The sequence below is a fragment of the Eubalaena glacialis genome, chromosome 3 (assembly GCF_028564815.1).
Source record: "Eubalaena glacialis isolate mEubGla1 chromosome 3, mEubGla1.1.hap2.+ XY, whole genome shotgun sequence".
Classification (NCBI taxonomy): domain Eukaryota; kingdom Metazoa; phylum Chordata; class Mammalia; order Artiodactyla; family Balaenidae; genus Eubalaena; species Eubalaena glacialis.
The window spans coordinates 188,382,431-188,404,936 of NC_083718.1; the positions used below are offsets into that span (position 1 = coordinate 188,382,431).

Sequence of the window (22,506 nt, forward strand, 5' to 3'; positions counted from 1 at the left end):
GGCCACGACTTCTACCACCTTACACTCATGTTTGGCCCCCTCGGTGAGGCAGAGCATGGTCAAAGCCAGCACGTGGCCGCATCACCCTCTTCCTCTACCTTGAAGGTGAAAGAGTGGGTGTGGCCGCAGAGATCGCAGCCGGCGATTCACGCGCCCACTTCTCAGGAACTCCTTTTTCCCTTTTCAAGCACAAACAGGCTTGTGTAACCCTGTTTTTCTGTGTATTCATTGACTTGTTTATAGTATCTCTCAACCCTCAGGAACGTAAGTAAGTCCTTGGCTATCTTGTTCACTGCTTCATCTCCGATGCACCACAGACTCATTTCTGGTTGAAAGGATGACTCTTATCATGTCATCATGTCATCCCCTGCAGAAAACCCTGCAACAGCTGCCCATCACCCACAGGGTAAAATCCAAAACCTTTAGTGGCACAGAAAGCATTAGTGATGGATGCCTGACCTCGCCCAGCCACATCCCCACTTTCCCTGCCAGCTCCCTTGGACCTGGTCCTCTGGCCACACTAGACTACTCTCACCATCCGTACGTGCTACCCCACTGGCTGCGGTGCCCCCATTGACTCACCAGCTGAACTCCTCAGCCTTACAAACCCCCACCAAGCCCCAGCCCCTCCGTGGAGTTTTTAAACAGTTGTTCTCCCCATGAGAGGGTGTTTGGTTATGTAAACGTCTGTCCTGCTCACGGACCAGAGCTCTGAGTGTAGGAACCGTCCCTCCCCCTCTCTACACCCCAGTACTCAGCCCGATGTCTGCAGGTGCTTGACAAAGCTTGTTGAGTAAATGAAAGGGACAACTTCTGTAGTTAAAAGAACTTGGATACAAAAGACTTGGGCAAATCCCGACTTTATCGTCTACCACCTGGGCGATCTTGGGTTAGTCACCTGGCCTTTCTGCAACTTGGTTTCTTTTTCCAGAAACTGGGGATAATGCAACTTCGTTGAGGATTGCCTGGAGGGGTCAATGAAGTCAGATATGAAAGTGCTTTGGATACGACGAATAACGGAAGAACAAAGGTAGTAATGAGAGCAGATAAAGGGATTCAGAAGAATGAGGGTGAGCTCAGTCGGAGATGAGGAGGAAGCTGAAGATGGACAAGGAAGGTCCTGCATGAAGAGGATGGTAACTAGCCAGTAAAGGTTCACAGCCATTCTGCGGGCTGCTCCCCAGGCTTGTCTTATTTACTCAAAACCACAGCCCTAAAAGGTAATTTGATTATCCCATGTGACTAGTAACGGCAGAACTAGCACTTGAACACAGGACTAGTGACAGCAGACACCATTGGACCAGCAAGGACACCATCTCAGGGAAGCCCTTACCCCTCCGCCCAGCCCCCACCCCCGCCTCCTCTCCCGGGAGCCCGCCTCCTCCCTCTTCTGTCTCTCTTTGACTCACTGGGCAAGATCACTGCTCCAAACGTCTCCACCCACACATTCCTAATGTAAGAGGAAAGCACCAAGTCCTAACCGCTGGACCACCAGGGAATTCCCAGGTCTCTTTCCTTTTTCTTAATCTTCGTCCTGGAAATCCCTCCCACCTTGATTTCTACCCCATCACGTGGGTCCCTCAGGATAGAGCAAAGAAGGGATATTTGAAGTGGAGGGATATTTGAAGTGGTACAAAGGCACAGAAAAGAGAAAATTTTTAAGTAACAAATTTCCAAAGTTATTTTATTTCATCTAAATGCTATAGGGATGTTTGGGCTGATTTGTAATTTAGACACATCAATGTGCGTGATTTGAGAGGAGGATAGTTAGGTCTCCATCTCGTTTAAATTTATATTCCAATCAATTCCCATTGGTGTTGTCTAACTCAAATCCCTTCTCATATATTTAAGCCATCTCACTTCCTTTCATGGATGATGGTTTCTCCTGTTTTAATCATAAATTAAACAGGTGCCTCAGTGGGAATGGTGTGATCCAGACATACAGGGCTTCTTGGAGAAAAGGCATGGCTCACTCTTCAAGGTCATTACCCTTGTCTTTTTCTGTTTGCTTTCTTCTGTTCAATAAACCTTCTCAAGTACTCAAGGTTACTGTCAATATTGTTTAGATAAAACTGGAGCTCAGGGCTTCCCTGGTGGCGCAGTGGTTGAGAATCTGCCTGCTAATGCAGGGGGACACGGGTTTGAGCCCTGGTCTGGGAAGATCCCACATGCCGCGGAGCAACTAGGCCCGTGAGCCACAACTACTGAGCCTGCGCGTCTGGAGCCTGTGCTCCGCAACAAGAGAGGCCGCGATAGTGAGAGGCCCGCACACCGTGATGAAGAGTGGCCCCCGCTTGCCACAACTAGAGAAAGCCCTCGCACAGAAACGAAGACCCAACACAGCCAAAAATAAATAAATTAATTAATTAATTTTAAAAAAAAAGAGGTGGGAAGAAATACCCCAACCTTTTAAAAAAAAACAAAAAAACCTGGAGCTCAGAGCCTATAAAAAGAAGAGTTAATAGGAAAAGTTCAGAACTTTGGAGGTCCTCATGCCTACTTCCAGCACCCTGGTGTCTGCAGCTTGATCCTCAAGTAAAGGTAGTAGACAATTGTGGCCTAGTTAACCCCACCTTGAGGGAATTTATAGGAGGAGCTGTGGCTGGGTTTGTAATAGAGACCAAGATAGAAGTGTGAAATATTTGAGTTGGATTTGATAAGATTAACTTGAGCCGAAACTCTTATGGGAGTATCTGGATGTTGCTTGATGTCTTGCTTCTCCTACTGTCTCTGGCCAAGACTACGTGGGTAATAAATCATGTAGCTGTTCATACTCATCGTCCCCTCTGTTCTACTCACTGGTACCACTGCCTGGACTGGGAAAATGGGTCATCCCCTTTGCCGAAGCCCTGTACAGCCCTGAGCCTCCTGCTGTTTAGATAACTCTCCTTCCTTTACTATTTTTTTTTTAGGCCATGCCGTGTGGCATGAGAGATCTTTGTTCCCCGACCAGGGATCAAACCCATGCCCCCTGCATTGGGAGCATGGAGTCTTAACCACTGGACAACCAGGGAAGTCCCTTTTCCTTCCCTTACTATTGCCAGAAGAGATGGGTCCACCCAGAGAAGGAGGAAAACAGGAAATTATAATTGCAAATTGCAAAGAACAAACAAGAGTTGATCTCACTCACGCTGATTAGGTTGAGACATGAAGTTGGCTTCTACCACTCTGTTGTTCAGAGGCTGGGTCCCACGGTAATCATTGTGGATGGTCTTGTTCTGGTGATTCAATAAGGAATTCTCCAGCTTCCAAACCTGCAGGCAACATGAAGGGAATTATGGAGAGGAGAGGCACTGGGTGAGTTTTTAAATTTAGCTAACAACTGAACTAGAGCTTGGATTTATATAACCCTGATAAAGCGGTTGTGAGAAGATCTCAATTCCAGAGGTGGCTCTGGGTGCTATGTGCCAGGCCATTCATCCACCCATTCATTCCTCCAACAATCTCTTTTAGTCTTTTTCTATGAGTATTTAGTCAATAGTAGAAAGGAGAGAAAGAAGTAAACAGAGACATACCAAGCAGCAAGCTCAATTTTTGTTTTTTCTGAAAATGTCTGTATTTTGTCTACATTCTTTTTTATTAAACATTTATTTATTTATTTATTTGGTTGCTCCGGGTCTTAGTTGCGGCAGGCAGGTTACTTAGTTGTGGCTCACTCACTCCTTAGTTGTGGCTCACTCACTCCTTAGTTGTGGCTTGCCAGCTCCTTAGTTGCAGCACATGCAATCCTTAGTTGCAGCAGCCAGGCTCCTTAGTTGCAGCACATAGGCTCCTTACTTGTGGCTCACCAGCTTCTTAGTTGCGGTTCACTGGCTACTTAGTTGCAGCTCGCAGGCTCCTTAGTTGTGGGTCACCGGCTCCTTAGTTGCAGCATGTGTGCTCCTTAGTCGCAGCAACAGGGCTCCTTAGTTGCACCTTGCAGGCTCCTTGGTTGCAGCATGTGTGCTCCTTAGTTGCAGCACGTGGGCTCCTTAGTTGCAGCTCGCCGGCTCCTTAGTTGCAACACGTGAACTCTCAGTTACGGCATGCATGTGGGATCTAGTTCCCTGACCAGGGATCGAACCCGAGCCCCCTGCATTGGGAGTGCAGAGTCTTATCCACTGTGCCAGCAGGGAAGTCCCTTGTCTATGTTCTTGAGAGACATTTTTGCTGCCTGTACAACTCTAGGTTAGCTATTCATTTCTCTCAGTTCTTTGAAAATATGGTTCCACTGCTTTCTGACTTTCATTGTTGCTGTGTTGCATTTACTCTTGGTCTATAGTATTTCTTTCATGAAAATCTGTCTTTTCTCTCTGGTTGATTTTTAAATCTTCTCTTTGTCTTTGATATTTTGTGGTATCACTGTGATGGTTTAGTGTGGGCTTCTTTTTGTTTTCATTGACTCGTTGGGCTTCCTTCATATATGACATGGTGTCTTTCAATTCTCTGGAAAATTGTCAGCCAACATTTCTCAAATTATCCCTCTTCTCTATGCTACCTCTCTTCTCCCTCTAAATTTCAACCAGACATTTGTTGGCCCTTTCTAGTATATTCTCTATATCTCTTTACTTCTTTTTCATATTTCCATCTCTTTTTCTCTTTGTGCTGCATTTTACATAATTTTGTCAGCTCCGTCTTCCAGTTTACTAATTCTTTCTTGAACTGTGTCTAACATGCTATTAAACCCATTTGTTGGGTTGTTAATTTCATTACTATCTTTTCATTTCTAGAAATTAACAACCCATTTGTTTTTTTTTTTTCTTTTTCGAGTTTACTTGGTCATTTTTATACTTTGTTCTTTCCTCATATTTAAAACTCCTATACATATTAAACATACTAAATATGTTTAATTTTACATATTATGCATTCTTTATGCATATTAAACATATTTTATATTAATTGACTGATAATTACTATATCTGAAATCTTTGTAGTTCTCTTTCTGCTGACACTCATTCATAGTGCCTTTTTCCTGATATTTTGTGATTTTTTAAAAATTGAGCTCATTTCAGGTAACTTTATTTGTGTAAATTCTTATAGATCTGGATGTAAGGTGCATTTTTCCTGAGATAATTGACATTGGCTTTTGTCAATGTGTCTAGGGGCACTTCCAACCTGGTTGGCAATGTTTTTTGTGTGGTTATAAGAACAGGGGTCTTTCCACCTTTTCCTGGAATAGGGAAATGGAAAGTTTAAAAAAAGAAATATTTGTTTCTGAGGAAGAACATCACCCAGAAGGAAATGTCAGCTTTGTTTTGAAACCTCAGTAACATGTGTCCTTTATTTAACTCAACAAGTATTTATTATGTCCCCATGCTATGCTGAAGGACAAAAGACAACGGATACGGCTCTTCCCCTCAAAGGGCTACAGGCATTTTATGTGGTAAAAGGCTAAATATGAAGTTATCCTTCTTGCATGAAGTCATTTATGAAGTAATGTATTACTTGTGCCTGGCGAGAGCAGCACTCAGTAAATATTTGCCTTCACTGTGCAACTCTTGTCCTATGACTTGGACCACGTCCCAGTTTTTTTGTTGCATCACCTATAGGTTTCTTGGATTCCCTGATGCCTGTTTGCCCATTTCTGCCACAACACTAGTAAGATCACCCATAGCAATAGAGGTGAGGCACTGCAGCCCTGTATGTGGAAAACACTGTAGGAGCCCAGGTATCAGCATTAGGTGAGATTTGGGGAGCACTCTTGTTAACCAGGCCATTGAAAGGAGAGAATTGGATAAAGTGATTCTACACACTACCTGTGTCCTGGAGAGCTTGACAGTATCTGCCAGCACAAACCAGTGGACGTTCTCAGTACAGGGAGGAGTGGTGAGTGACCCCCAGTAGCTGTAGTAGTAGTGGAGGTTCCCAGGTAGCGTGTCCTGAACGTCAAGGCCCCTCAGAACTGTGCTTTGTCCTAAAAGAGGGGACAAAAAGGAATGTTAGGGACCACTGCTGCCCCTTGCAAGGACAGCTCTGGCTCAGATCTCACCATCTTTAAACCTCCTGATTTAAGCAGGGGGACATAGAACCTGGTCATTGGGAAACATCCCCCAGTGTGCTGCTTCCAGGGAAGGGTTAAGAGCAAAGACTTTGGGCAGAAACCCACTCAAATACCTCCTCCTGGCTGAGTGGCCCTGGCGGGGTCTGTAAAAAGGGGACACCCAGGAGCATTGCTGTGAGGGTAAAGGGGAATGTGTTTATAAAGTGCCGGCATTGGACCCGCACATAGGAAAGTGCTCATGAGTGTAGCCATCACCATCATCATTGTTAGGCAGAGGATACATTTTATGATAAATGAAAGAAATTATGACTCCTAGGGGCTTTTGGGTAAGTGCTCTCAAAGAAAGAACAAAATTCCTTGAGTTGTGCTCATTTATAAATGAAGGGGAGGGATAGAGATTAGAAAGGCAGAATCAGAACTAAGCGGGAGTCCAGGTGCAGGCATCAGGTCACGAGCGCTTCCTGCCATGCCCATTGGGAACCAAGCTCAGCCACAGGTGAGGTGTAGAGAGGGGGACATCCACAGGGCATCTGAAGCCTCCACAGCACCCACATTTATCGCTGCATCTATAGAATTCCTGTTTTGTTCATGTCAGTGACGCTGAGTCCCTGAACTCAGCAAGAGACTATCAAAGCAACACGGAGTCGAGTTGACTTTTGCTTCACCTTCCCTGAGCACTTCTGCATTTTTTAATGGCAAAGAGGATATCATTTTGTTATATACATAAACAGGTTTCTTTAACCAAGGCTGTGAAGTGTAGTAGTGCATAATCCCATGAATAAGTAAAAGATTTCTAAGTTTTGTTTTTATTGGATAGATTTCAAGATATAACCTTCTAAAGGACTCTATGGCATAGATTTTGTTTCATAACTCCAATACGTTCAAGTGAGTGAAGAATTCCAGAACCATGGTGGAGCCACTGTGGAAAATAATATGGTGGTTCCTTAAAAAATTAAACATAGAATTACCATATGATCCAGAAATTCCACTTCTGGGAATATACCCCAAAGAATTGGAAGCAGGGAGGTAAAAACAACAGGGCCCACTGATGGTTTGGGTGTGGCAGGGCAGGGTGGGGAATGAAAAGAGGCAAGTCCAGAGAAATTTTGGGATTTTTGGCTTAAACAAGGGGATAGATGGGGATGCTGTTTGCTGAAATGGGGAAGTCAGTTTAGGGACAAGCCTGGAAAGGGACGGGAATAAGTTATGCTTTGGCCATGTTGAGTTCTAGATCCATACGGCAACATCAACTAAACAGTTGGGTGAAGGAATCCAGAGTTCAGAGAGAGGCCAGTGTTGTGGGCACTATTGATCAGCAGTGGAATTTATTGAATTGGAGAAGGAAATATATCAGGATCAGTTCGTAGAAATAGAATATCTGAGGTCAGTGAATTCAAGGAAACTCCTTAGTTATACCACAGGCCTGTGGTGTCTCCTGCTGGCTTTCTTCATGGTCCGTAGATTAACTAGACAGTTCTTGCCTCGACTTTGCCTCACCTGTCCTGCCTGATGCTGTTGTTGCCTGGAGGACCAGATAGAGATTTTTGGAGTCCACAGCCTAAAGGTGACAATTCAGGCCATGGGACTAAAAATGAGGTCACCGAGAGAAGTCAGAGTCCTGGCACCCTCGGACGTTAAGGCAGGAGCCAGGAAGAGAGAGCAAGAGACTAGTGCTGGGGGTGGGGGCGGGGTTTGGCCAGAACGCAAGCCGCAAGCCGCGTGTAATGCCTCACTGTTTGGAGGTGGAGTAGGAGAAGAGGAGAAAAGTGCCCAGGAGATCTGACAACCGGGGTGACCTTGAAGGCTTAGGGTGAGTGAGAAAAGAGAACAGGACAGTAGACAACTCATTCAAGGGGAGATGAGAATGGGGTGGAGGCTGAGGGAATGATGGGGTCAAGAGACGGGGTTTGTGTTTTGAAATGGAAGAAAGGAGAGCACTGTGATGTGTGTTGAGTGGAGTGACTGGGTGAAGGGGGAGATGCAGGAGAGAGGGGAGACGGGCAGGAGAAAAGGCCCTGAGAATGGGGGCGTCGGTGCCCACACGGAAGGTTGGTCCTGGACCAGAGCAGGGACCTCTCATCCAGTGTAACAGAGGAGGGGACATGGAGTTTGGTCAGGCGCAGGCAGGTTAAGATGAGTGAGTTTCTGACTACCTTCGCCCTGGAGTGGGAGGCCAGGCATCGCCTCCAAGGGAGAAGCTGGGGCCAGAGAGGAGGGGCTTTGGGAGAGAGGAGAAAATATGATGCAGTAATTTTGGAGAGGGGAAAAGCAAATGCCCAGAGTAGTATTTCAGGATTTCTGAGCAGTGTTAGTACTTGTGTATATTTGTAGCTGTGAATGAAGTTGGAAGTCTGTGTGCTTCTCTCCAGCTACATTCAGCCATTTGGCTACAGGCTGTGAGTAAGTGGGAGTTAGTCTGGGGCTTTGCCAGGTGAGCTTGTGGAGGGATGGAGGGCATTTGAGTGGGCGTGTCAGAAGTATGGCCCGTGGAATCCAAGCTAGGTAAAGAGAGATGAGAGGCATGAGGTGGTGTGACTAGTAGTGAGAACGTGGAGGTCCATGGATTGGAGGTCAGCAGATTGCTGGAGGGGGTGAGGACTGAGGTCAGGGACCTGGAGTCTGGGAGATGTGGCCAAAGTGGGATGCACAGAACCAAGTCTGCAACAGACCTGGTTACTGCTCAAGGTCAAGGGTTGACCATGGGAGTGGGCAGACACTCTGACAAGAACCCTGCCTTCTGGCGGCAGAGATAAGGGAGACCAGCCCTGTGTCTGTGTGTACAGGCACCGTGACAAGAGGCTTCACTCTTGAGATTCTTCTCAGCTTGAAGCCAAAGAGGCCATCTCTCTCTAGGGACCAGGATCATCACTTCCAGCTGGGGCCAGAGGTGCGAGTCGCTTAAATGAAGGTATCCCTCATTAGTGGAACTCTGACCATCCAGAAGTTCCAACCGTGGCAATTGACAGGTAGAGTTTATGAACGGGTTTCTCAGAGGTGTGCACAGCCTGAGCCAACCTTGGGAATTGTTGGAACCAGAGACCTTGCACAGGGAGGGGAGCGTCCCCTGGCAGGCTTATCTGCCACCCTCTCCACCAGCAACACTCTTCCCTGCTCCCCTGCCCCCCATCACACTCACGCTCATTCCTCTGCCCTCGTGCAGCCGCTGTTGGTTTCCCTTACCTGGATACCTGATGCTCTTCAAGCGAGAAATGAAGTTGTTGTAGTAAGCATTTTCAGCATTGCCCTTGACCTGCAGGAGAAACAGAGCAGTTCACCTAATGGAGAAGGGCCGTCCATCCAGTACCATCCCCGCTGATCCAGCTATTTTGTACACTGGCTGATTGGGCAGAGCCGCAAGGGCAAGGAGGCAGCCCACCCGTGCCCCACTTGTGCTGGGGGAGACCATCTGGCTGTTCTTTGCCACCAGGTGCCTGGGCTCACCAGTCTCTTCCGGCAAGACAAGAGCTGAAGCATTTTGGCAGCTTCCAGGGAAAAGAGCTTCTTGGTGGTGACTGGTGATGTCCTCAAGGAATGGCCAAAAGTCACTGTCAAGATATCCCCAGTGACTCTGTTTGGGGCAATGTCAGCCACAGTCAGATTCACTGTGTTTTTTCATTTGTTTGTTTGTTTTTGTTTTTTTGGCCATGCGGCATGCGGGATCTTAGTTCCCTGACCAGGGATCGAACCCATGCCCCCTGTATTGGAAGCATGGAGTCTTAACCACTGGACCGCCAGGGAAGTCCCCAGATTCATGGTGATGCGGGGGCTTGCTCTGAAGTGCTCCCTTCTTCATCCTCAGGACTTTCGACTGAGTGAAGGAAAGCCAGATGTCCAAGGCAAAACTGCTCCAATTCTGACCACCGCCATCCTTTATTTATTGTATGAGTGTTGACTTTTTAGAAGTCAGAATAGTTGCTTTTTGTGAAAAAGGTCTATGGACAATGGTTCTTTTCAGTCAGCAATGCTGATCCATTCTTCCACTGGGTATAAATTCAGACTTTCTTGGATTTCTGATTGCCATTTATTTGTTTTCTAAATGTCTCATCTTTTTTTGTTCCTCTGTTCTACCTTTTGTGTTAAACAAATACTTTTAGCGTACCATTTAACCATGTTAAGTTATTAGTGGTTGCTCTAGTGACTACAACATACAACTTATCACAATCTATATCGGGTAAATACTAACTTAATTCTAGTAAAATATAGCAACTTTGTTCCAATATAGCTCTATTTCTTCCTCATTTTTTCTTCTATTTTTGTCATACATTGTAAAGCTAATACTACAGGGGTATAATTATTGTTTTAAACAATCTTATGGGGTTTTTTAAAAAAGAAATTAAAAGAAGACAAGAATATGTATATATATATGTGTATGTATGTGTATGTGTGTGTGTGTGTGTGTATATATATATATATATATATATATATATATATATATATACATAGTCTTCTATATTTACCTACATATTTACCATTTCTGGCAGTCTTCATCTCTTTCTGTGGATTTGAGTTGCTGTCTGGTGTGATGTCCTTTCAGCCAGAAAGATTTCCTTTAATTTTTCATGTAAGACAGATCTGTTAACAATTATCTCAGTTTTTGTTTAACTGGGAATGTCTTTATTTTGCCCCATTTCTGAAGATTGGTTGGTTGGACATAGGAATTCTGATCGTCAGTCATTCCACTGCCTTCTGATGCCTTGCTTCTAATGAGAAGTCGGCCATTAATGCACTGTCAGCCCCCTCTATATAATGAACCCTTTTTCTCTTGTCAATTTTGACAGTTTGATTTTGATGTGTCTAGGTGTTTATCAGATGTGGAGTTTGTTGAGTTTCTTGGATTGGTAAATTATTGTTTTTTCATCAAATTTGGGAAAATTTGGCCATTGTTTCCTCAACATTTTTTTCTGCCACTTTGTCTCTCTGCTCTCCTTCTGGGATCCCCATTACATATATGTTGGGATGCATGATCTTGTCCCCATGAGTCTCTAAGGCTCTGCTCATTTTTCTTCTAGCTTTTTTCTTTGTTCTTCAGATTCAATAATTTATTTAACCTGTCTTCAAATGCACTGATTCTTTCTTCAGCTGCCTCAAATCTGCTTTGAGCCCATGTAGTGAATTTTTCATCTTTTTATGATACTTTTCAACTCTAGACTTTCCATTTGGTGCATTTTTATAGTTTCTGTTTCTTTATTGAGATCCTTTTTGAATCACTGTCATCATATTTTCCTTTAATTCTTTGAAAATAGTTTCTTTTCATGCTTTGAACATATTTATGATAGTTGTTGAAAGTACTGTCTGCTAGGGAAATCCCTGGTGGTCCAGTGGTTAGGACTCCATGCTTTCACTGCCGAGGGCCAGGGTTTGATCCCTGATCAGGGAACTAAGATCCCACAAGCCACGTGGAGCAGCCAAAAAATAAAATAATAATAATAATAAAGAAAGTACTGTCTGCTAAATCACTCTTGGTCTACTCAGAGTCAGTTTATATTGACTGCTTTTTTTTTTTTCTCCTAAATATGCATCACATTTTCCTATTTCTTTGCATGCCCAACTTTTTCTTTGATAACTGGACATTTTAGATAATACATGGCAGCAAATCTGAATTCTGATTTTTAAAAATTGTCCTGAGGGGTTTTTGTTGTTGTTCATGTGACTGTTTAGTGACTTGCCTGGACTTCATCTGCAGGATATGTCTCACAGCAGTGTATAGCAGCTGATGAACCTGCTTAGGTCTTAAGTCTTATTTTTATTTTTTAGCCTGGGGCCTTCTAGGGTCAACATAGTCTTGTGGCCAATGATTTTTTGCAGAGGTTGTGCTCAAACCCCGTGAGCCCAAGATTTGCACCCTCTGCTGATGGATCTGTATGTGGGTTGAGAAGCACATTCAAAGATCAGCCAGTTACCAAGTCAGTCTCAGCCTTTACTTTCCATCAGGGTTTCCTGGGAAGCTTATACAGCCTTTCTGTGGCTCATCTCCCAGTTAAATTTCTGATTGGTCTGCCACTTGCCACTCACCTCAACTAGGACTGCAATCTCGGACTATCAAACCTGCAAGTTTTCCCTGTTTTCTGTCTTTTCGGTTGTTTGCTACTTTTACCAGCAGTGCCCCCTGGGCATGGGTTTTCAACTTCTACTCCAAATCAAATTAGTCCCCTGTACCAGGCAGTGAAGCTTTTGGTTTTCCTGTCCATGCTGCCCCGATAAAACTACCTTGCTGACCACGTTAGGGGAAGGGGATGGGAACAGCCCCAGGCAAGATGTCCACAAACTCCCATTGTTCTTACTCAAAATTCTAGCCATTTATCATAAATAAATGCCTCACCTTGTTATTTGTCTTTGGTCCATTTCCAGAGCACTGATATGTTTGTTTTTGACAATTTTATCCAATATAAAACTTGTTTGGGGGTGATTGGATTCACTGACCACTTCTTGCTACCTAGACATAAATCCCACCCTCCAGACTTTCTGAGAGATGCAGAGATGTTGGCTTTGTCTAGGGGGTTGCAGGCTTCCTCTTGCCCTCAGAGCAGTTTATGTCCAGTGAACCATTCTGCAATCCCAGCTCTTTTAAGTCAGCTCGTCCAAGTTATGCAATGTCCTTGAGGTTGGTGACACAGAAGGAATGCAGTAACTGTGAGCAAGGACTGCAAAAAGGGTAGGTCTTTCATTGGGTGAGTGTTGCCAAGAATTGTGAGCTCAGGAACAGATGAGGAGGGACCAGTAAGAAGACCCTTTGTCTACACTTAACACCTTGTTTTGACACCAATTTCTAACTTTGCATGTGTCGTTTCAGCCTACCTCAACGAGGGCTGCCAGCACAGCCAAACCATCCGGTGTTTTCTGAGCCTTATCGTAGCTCTTGTATTTAGAATTGTAATGAACGACGTGAATCTGTGGAAGCAAGAAAGTGTAAGTCAAGGGCAGTTCCTGTAAACCTCAAGTGCTTCAGGTATTCAGGGAAGGAGGAAAATAAAAAAAGATGCTCCATCCCACACCTCAGCTGACCCACATAAACACCTCTGACCACCGTCTCCCTCCCTCTGGGCTACAAGATCTATCAAGACCAGAAAGTTCTCCAAGAATGCAGAGTATGAGTGGGATTCCGGGGAGATGGCAATTCACCTTCCCCCCGGCAGACAAGCTGGCAGAGTCCAAGGGATCATATGAGGCCACTGGGTTCTCCCGAGGTCTCCCTAGCGTGGGCATGTGCCCCCTTACCCCAGGAGGCCACTGTAAACCTGCGGTCATCCTGAGCAAGAGGGGGAACCAGCAAATCTACCACATAGAAATCCAGTTGAAACTAAAGAGGGCTTGCCCCACTCTGTGGGCTGTAAACTCCTGCGTTGGGGTGACTTCTGTGAGGGCAGGGACCCTGCCCGAACCCCCAGCACATAGCAGTGATCAGTGAATTGTTGTAAATGAATGAAAAATAAACTCAACCTCAGGGTGACTTGACTCACCACTGCACAAAGTCTTTTTGGCTGTTTTAATAAGAAAAGTGACTATGGGGTTTGAAAGAAAGAGGATCCTCAGGGTACCTCGATCACACATCTGATCCCATCAATGGTGTGCTCGGAACCGCTGATCTCCAAGGAGGCGCCACCTCAGTGGAAGTGCATCTGCTGGGCTATGTACTGGGTGCCATCGGCAGCCGTCATGCGCATGGTGGGGGGCAGGCTGATCTGTACTGGAAGGGGGCAGGGAGTGTGCAGACGGGCGTGGATGGGTCAGGCCTAGAGGTGAGGCAGCTTCCCCGGTCACCTGGCCACCCCTGGGGCAAGCTGGTACTATAGACAGGCCTAGGCTGCCATGAGCAGGGTGACCAACAGAGAGGGGGCACCTGGCACATGGGAAAGGATGGGGACCAGGCACTGAGTAAGCTGGGCTGGACAGGCACTTGTCCCAGGGCACGCACCTTCCCACCCAGGACCAGAAGGTCAGGGGCAGGACCACCAAGTGGCAGGTCCAGCTTGTTAGTCCTAGTGAAGGGGGGAGCCCTGAAAAAACAGGGCTAATGAGTGTGGAAATCAGAATTCCACTCTCCACCTCTGGCCAATTTTGGAATTTGCCCGCAGGGTAGGGATAGGAAGTGGGGTCTCTTGGGACTATTTTGATTACTTTACTACCCAGCGTGAGTACTCTGTAAGGTCAAGTTGAAGTCATTATCTTCTCTATGATGTGGTTAAAATCTTCATCCCATATCGACTTCTAGAACTAGACCAACTAACAACCCATCCCACTTCATAGAAAGTAGCATCCCTGCGGGGCTTCAATACTTTTATTTTATGGACAAGGAAGCCAACCCGGGGAGGTAGAAAGATTTGCAGAGTCACTCAGTTCATTGGTCAGGGCAGAGCTGGGCCAGAACTGGGCCTGGACGGGACATCACCATTATAGGCTTCAACTTGTCTTCAGAAGACAATAGACCACATTCTGTGGCAAGTCAGGGAACACACAGACTCTTGGCTTGGGATTGAATTTGATGTGATCATCAACAGATGCTCTCAAACGTTAGGTTCTTGCCGATGGGAAAATGGATCACTCTTCCAGCTTCCTTTTGCCTTGTGCCCCACAGACTTTCTACAGGGAGGTTACTTTGGTGAGGCAGCTGCCTTGTTCATTCCACTGGCTTAGGTCTTAGAGAAATCTCTATATTTTGGAATGACCCAGGCAAAAGGGAGACATGGAGAGTGACCCCAGAAAATGACCAAGAAAAATATCTATGAGGGATAATTTAGGACTTGAAAAGGGACAGTCAGCATCTCTCCTGATAACAAAGTTTTTCTATTTAAAGTCATCGAAGATGGTTATAAACAAGTAGATTTTCTTAAAGAGCAAATAGTAGGTATTTGATATCTGTCAAATGACCCCTTCTTCCCTTCCAAATTATCTAAAGCAGCAGGAAGCTGTGATGAAATTCATAATGTAATATGCCAGAAGGCAGAAATCCAGCCTCAAAGATTTTTACATGCCCTTTGGCAGAACAGGTGCTTTGTATTTAGTGCTTAAACTGTAGCCGGCCTCAAAAATCACTGCTCACATGAGAAAAATGGAAGAGCTTTTCAAAGGAGATATGCAGTCATCTGTTCCCAGAGATTGGAGAGTTGAGGAGAGTTAATACCACAGGAGCAATAACAGAGATCCAGACAAGCATGTTTCCCTTGAAACACAATTCCCTGCAGACAGAATGTCTCAATTCTCAAGCTGTATCAATAGGATCGCACAGGCCAGATTGAAAAATGGCAGCAATTCTGGGCTTATCACTGTGCTCTTGAAAAGGTGAGGCCAAATATCTGTCCTGCCAAAAATCAATTTGCTGAACCTTCCAGATTCTGAAAAAAAATTGATTTAACTTCCAGAACTTACTTCCCTTTGTTCGAAACTAATTTAACCAAGTTCTTATCAGACCAGAGAAAAAACACATGATCTGAGCATTTTCTGTGCTCAAGAAACAACGGCAAAGCATCAAGGTTACAAAAGACTGAGGAACTGACCACGATTGGAGAAGACTAAGGAGATATGATGACAAAAGGCAATGTGTGATCCTGGATTAGATGCTGGATCAGGATAAGGACATTATGGGTAAGTGATGAGATGCAAATGAGGTCTAGAGTGTAGTTCATCATGTGGTATCAACGCAGTCCAGTTATAAGATATTAAAATTAGGGGAAGTGGGAGAAGGGTATTTGGGAACTCTCTGTACTATTTCTGCAATTTTTCTAGCCTAAAACTATTTCAAAATAAAAGTATAAAAAAACAAAGACAGAACCAGTCTTGCTCCTGCAGCTTTCAAAGATCAAAACCTGCTCAAGGGACTTCCCTGGTGGTCCAGTGGTTAAGAATCCGCCTTCCAATGCAGGGGATGTGGGTTTGATCCCTGGTCAGGGAACTAAGATCTCACATGCTGCGGAGCAACTAAGCCTGCGTGCCACAACTACTGAGGCTGTGCGCTCTGGAGCCCGCGAGCCACAACTAGAGAGAAGCCCGGGTGCCTCAACAAAGAGCCCGCACGCTGTAACTAAGACCTGACGCAGCCAAAAAAAAAAAACCTACTCAGAATCCTGCATCGCTCATGGAGTCTATTTGGGGATTTATCCTTTCGTGCACAAGTCTTTTCGCCTCAAATGCACTAATCTATGTCAGGCTCTGTGCCAGGTACCAGGATAGAAGGATGAATGAGAGATCATCCCTCCTTTCAATGAGCCCAATAAATGGAGTGGCTGATAGTACCTATTAAGAGAGCAGTGTTGCCCTTCCCCTTGAACACTACAGGCCCAGTACTTCCAGCCTTTAAGCTTTTCTGGAGCCTATGCATATGTGTTTCGGGGAATTAAAAAAAAAAAAAAAAATCAATCAATCAGTACTGGTCCACCAACTGTCCCTTGTTTACAACAAAATAGAGAAATTGAAAGTAAGCTTTAGGGCTTCCCTGGTGGCACAGTGGTTAAGAATCCCTGCAGGGGACATGAGTTCGAGCCCTGGACCAGGAAGATCCCACATGCCACAGAGCAACTAAGCCCGTGCACCTCAACTACTGAGCCTGTGCTCTAGAACCCGTGAGCCACAACTACTGAAGCCCGCACACCTAGAGCCTGTGCTCTGCAACAAGAGGATCCACCTCAGTGAGAAGCCTACGCACCGCAAAGAAGAGTAACCCCCGCTCACCTCGATTAGAGAAAGCCCGCGCAGCAACGAAGACCCAATGGAGCTAAAAAAAAAAATTAATTTAAAAAAAGTAGAATTTGAAATTAAAAGCACAGTACCATTTACATTAGCACCTCCCCCCCAAAATTAAATAATTAGGTATAAATCTAACACATTACATATAAGATCTATATGAGGAAAACTGAAAAACTCTGATGAAAGAAATCACAGAATAACTAAATAAATGGAGAGATATTCCATATTCCTGGATAGGAAGACTCATTATTGCCAAGATGTCAGTTCTTCTCAATTTGACCTAGAGATTCAATGTGATCCCAATCAAAATCCCAGCAGGTTATTTTGTGGATATCAACAAACTAACTCTAAAGTTTACATGGAGAAGCAAAAGACCCAAAATAGCTGACACAATGTTTAAGGAGGGTAACAAAGTTGGAGGACTGACGCTACCCAACTTCAAGACTTACTATAAAGCTACAGTAGGGACTTCCCTGGTGGTCCTGTGATTAGGACTCCGCGCTTCCACTGCAGGGGGCACGGGTTCCATCAGGAACTAAGATCCCACAAGCCACATGGTGTGGCCAAAAAAAGAAGCTACAGTAATCAAGGCAGTGTGGTCTTGGTGGGAGAATACACAAATAGATCAGTGGAACAGAATAGAAAGCCCAGAAAGAGACCCACAAATATATCCAACTGATCTTTGACAAAAGAGCAAAGATTATCAATGGAGCAAAGAGAGTCTCTTCAACAAATGGTGCTGGAACAACTGGACATCCACATGCCAAAAAATGAACCTAGACACAGACCTTACACCCTTCACCAAAATTAACTCAAAGTGGATCACAGACCTAAATGTAAAGTGCAAAAGTATAAAATTCCTCGAAGATAACATAGGAGAAAACCTAGACGACTTTGAGTACGGTGATGCCTTTTTAGATACAACACCAAAGACACAATCCATGAAAGAAAGAATTGATAAGCTGGACTTAATTAAAATTTAAAACTTCTGTTCTGCAAAAAAGAATATCAAAAGAATTAGAAAACAAGCCACAGACTGGGAGAAAATATTTGTATAAGACACATCTGATAAAGAACTGCTATCCAAAATATACAATGAATCCTTAAAATTCAGCAATAAGAAAACAAATAACCCAGAGACCATAACAGACACCTCTCCAAAGAAGATATACAGATGGCAAATATGAAAAGATGCTCCACAGCATAGTTCATCAGGGAAATACAAATTAAACCAACAATGAGGTGCTACCACACACCTAATAGAATGGCCAAGATCCAGAACACTGACAGCACAAAATGCTGGCAAGGTTGTGGAGGAACCGAACTCTCTTTCATTGCTGGTGGGAATGCAAAATGGTGCAGCCACTTTGGAAGAGAGTTGGGCAGTTTCTTACAAAACTAAACACACTCTTACCATATGATCCAGCAATCACACCCCTTGGTATTTACCCAAATGAGCAGAAAACTTATATCCACACCAAAATCTACACACTGGTGTTCATTGATGTTTATAGCAGCTTTATTCATAATTGCTGAACCTTGGAAGCAGCCACAATGTCCTTCAGTAAGTGAATGAATAAATGAACTGTGGTGCATCCAGACAATGGAATATTATCCAATGCTAAAAAGAAATGAGCTATCAAGTCATGAAAAGACACGGAGGAACCGTAAATGCATATTACTGAGTGAAAGAAGCCCATCTGAAAAGGCCATACACTTCTGCCAACCCGCTGGTAGCTTCAGAGAGTAACTTTGGAAACAGGAACTTGATATGGATGATAAAATGAGGCTTTCACGAACTATGTGTGGAGTTCAGTGATCCAAATCACAGATCTGAGGGCTACTACCTTCACCAGCCCCATCAAGGGCAATTGGTTTTATTTTCTTAATAGTGCAAAAAGGAAATCTGAGCCCTATGACCCGCCCCCCCACACACCTATGCGAATGGACAGTAAACTGTCCCAGCCCAGGTGGGAGTGGAGAGGGAAGTTTCCAAGGAGGACATGACCGAGGAATCAGACATCCGGGGTCTGGATCCAGCTCGGCCACTAGAGACTACATGACCATAAGTCCCTCGGCCTCCCAAAGCCTCTGGTTTCAGCTTAAAAAATGCCCCCGTCTGGGCTTGTCATGAAGCTCAGAGGAGACGAGCCCACTTGAAAAAAATCAGAAGGATGTCTGCAAACGTTAAGCAGGATTTTATGGTTGTCCAGTCTAGGCTTCTGAAATGGAGGCCCCCAAAACCCAGCTTTTCCTGTCTGACCTTCACACAAAGAAAATATGGCATATCAGACCTGGGCACAGATCAACAGAACAGACAGTGGGCCATGTGGCTTCTCGGTGTTGCCTCTCTGTCCGCTGAATTTCCTGCTGGTTGGGTCAGAGTGAGCTCAGAGAGAGGCCAGTGCAGGATGAAGGGGCCAGTGGGGAACCGAGTCTACAGACGGATGCTGCCCAACCAGGGACGAAGTGCCAGGACTCAACACCGGTTTACCCCGAGTCTGAGGTCTGCAGCCCCCAGGCCACACTCTGGATCTCTGCGCATACAGCTCCTGGCAGCCCTGCCTGCCTGCCTCCCCCCGATGCCCGCCTGGGGACGGGAGCCTGTCGCCCACCCTTACCTGTGTGGCCATTGTTGATCACAGGGAACGCCCCGTGCTGGACCTCGTAGCCGGACAGGTTCAGAGCCCTCAGGGAAGGGTTGTACCACACTTTCTTCCTGTGCAGGTCGATGGGCGACTGTCTCTTCCGCCCGCAGTCGGGGTACTCCCTCGGCCAGTGTGCTTCATCCAGCACCCCCTCTGACAGGGGGTCACAGTGCAAGGGGCTCCCTGTGGGCACCTCACTCAGGGCCAGAGCCTGCAGCTCACAGCTGGGCCTGCCCAACAGGAGGCCTGCAGAGGCCACAGTCAAGACCAGAGGCCTGCCTTCTAGAAAGCAGGGCCGGGCCTCCAGAAGGAGGCGGGAGGGGCATCTAAATCAGCTCCACGGACCCTGGTGTCTGGGGGGCTTTGGGGCTGGTTCGTAACTTTCCTGTTGCACCCACTGGCCCTGAGAACATGGCTTCATGTTTTGAAAGCAATGGATGTCTTTAATACATAGCTTTGGCTTTTCCTTTGCATGACTGTCGGCTGATAAATGTACTCGAGGGCTACTTGGGCTTGGCATCCCTGTGTTACTTTCAGGGCCTTTTCCTCACTTCCTCTGAATGGCAGTTTCTCTTTTCCAGCCCCCAACAATACCACGGCCCACTCCACGCCCTACGCCCTATGGCAGGACCTCCCCACCTCCTTTCTTGACCCCTCCCCTTTAACTAGTTCCCAGTATGATAAAGACCACCTGGGTGCCTACACTTATGGATTCAGGACAAGAAAGGAAGCATCGGGTTCAAGGAGGACCTAGAATGATTAGTTGAAAAAATATCAAAATAAGGAAATTTATCTTTTTTAAGGTAGTTACTAATCACAGAAGAGAGGAGAGAGGGTGATAAAAGCAAGTCATTATAATGGGTGACTCGGCCTCCAAACAACTGTGGGTCCTGGTCTCATCCATTTGCAATAGGGAATCCAGCTCTCTCTCCCCCTTAGGGGACGGCGTCATCCATAGCTTGTTTTGAGGAAGATGTTTGTACTTAGGCCTCTCACAGCTTCTCGGTTCAATAAAAAGTCAATTCTTTTTTCCTCTGTACCTCTCTTCACTGTTTAATAATACAAACCAACTTGTAGACAATTCTTTCCTAGGGGCAGGTGCCAGGAGCAAGGCCAGACGTCTTGAACACAGCCCCTTCATGGATCAAAAGGTTTTTTACCAGCATTGGTGTTTCTCAAGTATCCCCACCAGGCATTCGCAGCAGCTGCCAGAGTTCTCCTGGGCCCCGTCTCAGAGGCTGTGCTGAGCTGGGAGGACAGACTCCGCTGTTGGAATCCTCTCTCTTCCTTACCCTCGAACCACTCCCAGTACCAATGGGCCTGACCGAGCAGAGGCCCCGGGGTCTTGTGGCACTGGGCCGGGTGGGGGAATCCTCTGGTCCAGACAGAGCAGTTGGTCAGAGTCAGCTGTCCCGCCCTCTGAAGCTGGGCTTCCTGAGCCTCGCCACAGTGCTCCTAACTCTACTGCCCTTGACTTAGAGGACACACATCCACCCTGGGGGGACGCTTCACCCTGGATCTGCGGCCAGGGCAGACTGTGCAGACAGCAGGCTCAAAACCCTGCTTGCCCCTGGATCCTGCATCAGCCAGCGGCCACGAGCATCCTCTCCGGCCCCACGCCTCCGTCCAGGACAGAGAAGAGGAGGGCCAGCCAGGCGCTCTCTCCCCTGCCACCCAGAAGGGGCGTTTCGTGTCTGAACCCCACTGTCTTCCTCTCTTTGGTCCACACGTGGGCCGGGACCTGTGCTAAATGCCAGGGTTTTCCACTTCACGTCCTATAAGCGGGGTTCTGGATGTGAGACTGGGGTCTCAGCAGGGCCACGGCAACCAAGAGAGGCCAGCCTGGAGGCCATGCAACGGTCACTGGGTTCTCGGCACGTCGAGACACTCTGGATAAACCGTGTATCATGAAATTTCCTGGAAGAAAACTCTTGCAGACCCCACACACCCTCGGTGGGGCTGCAGGGAGCCCCCCGCAACTGCTTTATTTTCTGTCTACACAGACCAAGGGAGCAAATGGCTTTGCCCTTGGAAGCACTAAGCGGGCTCTCAAGCCAGCTTCCGGGGCAGAAAAGCAGAAACCCTGCGGGTGACTCAGGGATCCAGGAATGGGGAGAGTTCTGCCCTCCTCTCCTTAGCCGAGGTCTAAGTTCAGTTTGCTCTTGCCCCAGCCCGAGACCCTGAGACCGTACAAAGTCATCGTGCATGGTCGCCCCAAAAGGCCAGGCTTCGTCCTCAAGAAGGGGGTGCCCCCTTCCTTGACGTGATGGCAGAAAGGGGGCGTGCAGCCCTTGGGGTGGGCCTTACCTGAGTAGGTCCACTCGGCCCCGTGCTGGGCCTGGGCTCCCAGCAGGAGCAGGGACAGCAGGGTGACCAGAGCCGTCATGACGCTGTGGGTCTGGAATCAGGGCCGATTCTGGGGAAGCTCTTCTTTTAAAAGCTCAGAAACTGTAGATAACAATTTACCAAGTCTGGTCAGCTGATCCACACTTTGCTGCGCCCGCTGAAAAACAGCACGGCCTCCTCACCGGCTTCACTCAGCCAGGTGGTGTGCACCTGTCTCATCACCTCTGGCGGCAGCCGTGATGTGTCCACTTAGCCCAAGGGTTTGGTTGTTCACTGTCTGATTTATGAAAACTCACTCACAGGGTCCCACAGTGCAGCCTTTGTGGACGAGCGACTACAGGCCAGGGCATGGCCCAAGGCAGGGAGAAGCAGGATGGAGAGGCTTTCCCAGAACAATGGCATTTCCTGTGCCCTTGCTCCTGGCAAGGGGGGCCCAGGGAGCTGGTGAGGGGCATCATGGGTGCCTGAAAACACCAGCCGGATGCCGAGTGGTATTTCCTGCCTGTCTCAGCAATCGACACCTGCCACTCATGCAGACTCAGGGCTGCCCTCAGCCAGGCGGCGAGAGGGATGGCCTGGGTCCCACGTATTGGGCATAAAGTGGAGAATCCAACCGGCGGCAGTCCTGTTCTCATCCTAACTCTTAAATCACTGGTGGACCCCCAGCCCCAGCTCACGAGCCACATCCCAACACGTGTCCTGGGCTGTCCGAGCTGCTATAGGCGTCCGAGTTTCTCCGTGGGATGGATTTGTTCTGACAGCCGCAGTGCGCTTGGTCACACCAAAACCCACCCAGCACGTCGGATCAGTGGATTGCCTAATCCACCTGCGTTCACTTAGGTAAACAGTCCTTGA

The 22,506-nt window shown here is 46.7% G+C and overlaps 1 protein-coding gene across 1 annotated transcript; it reads right to left on the reverse strand.

Moving 5' to 3' along the window:
- Positions 1-1,985: 1,985 nt before the first annotated feature.
- CA6 (carbonic anhydrase 6) lies at positions 1,986-21,691 on the reverse strand. Its single transcript, XM_061187124.1, is given in 8 exon segments — positions 1,986-2,085; positions 3,127-3,254; positions 5,736-5,893; positions 9,161-9,230; positions 12,776-12,868; positions 13,516-13,664; positions 19,279-19,458; positions 21,613-21,691. Coding segments are annotated over 8 exon segments (957 nt in total).
- Between the last annotated feature and the right edge of the window lie 815 nt (positions 21,692-22,506).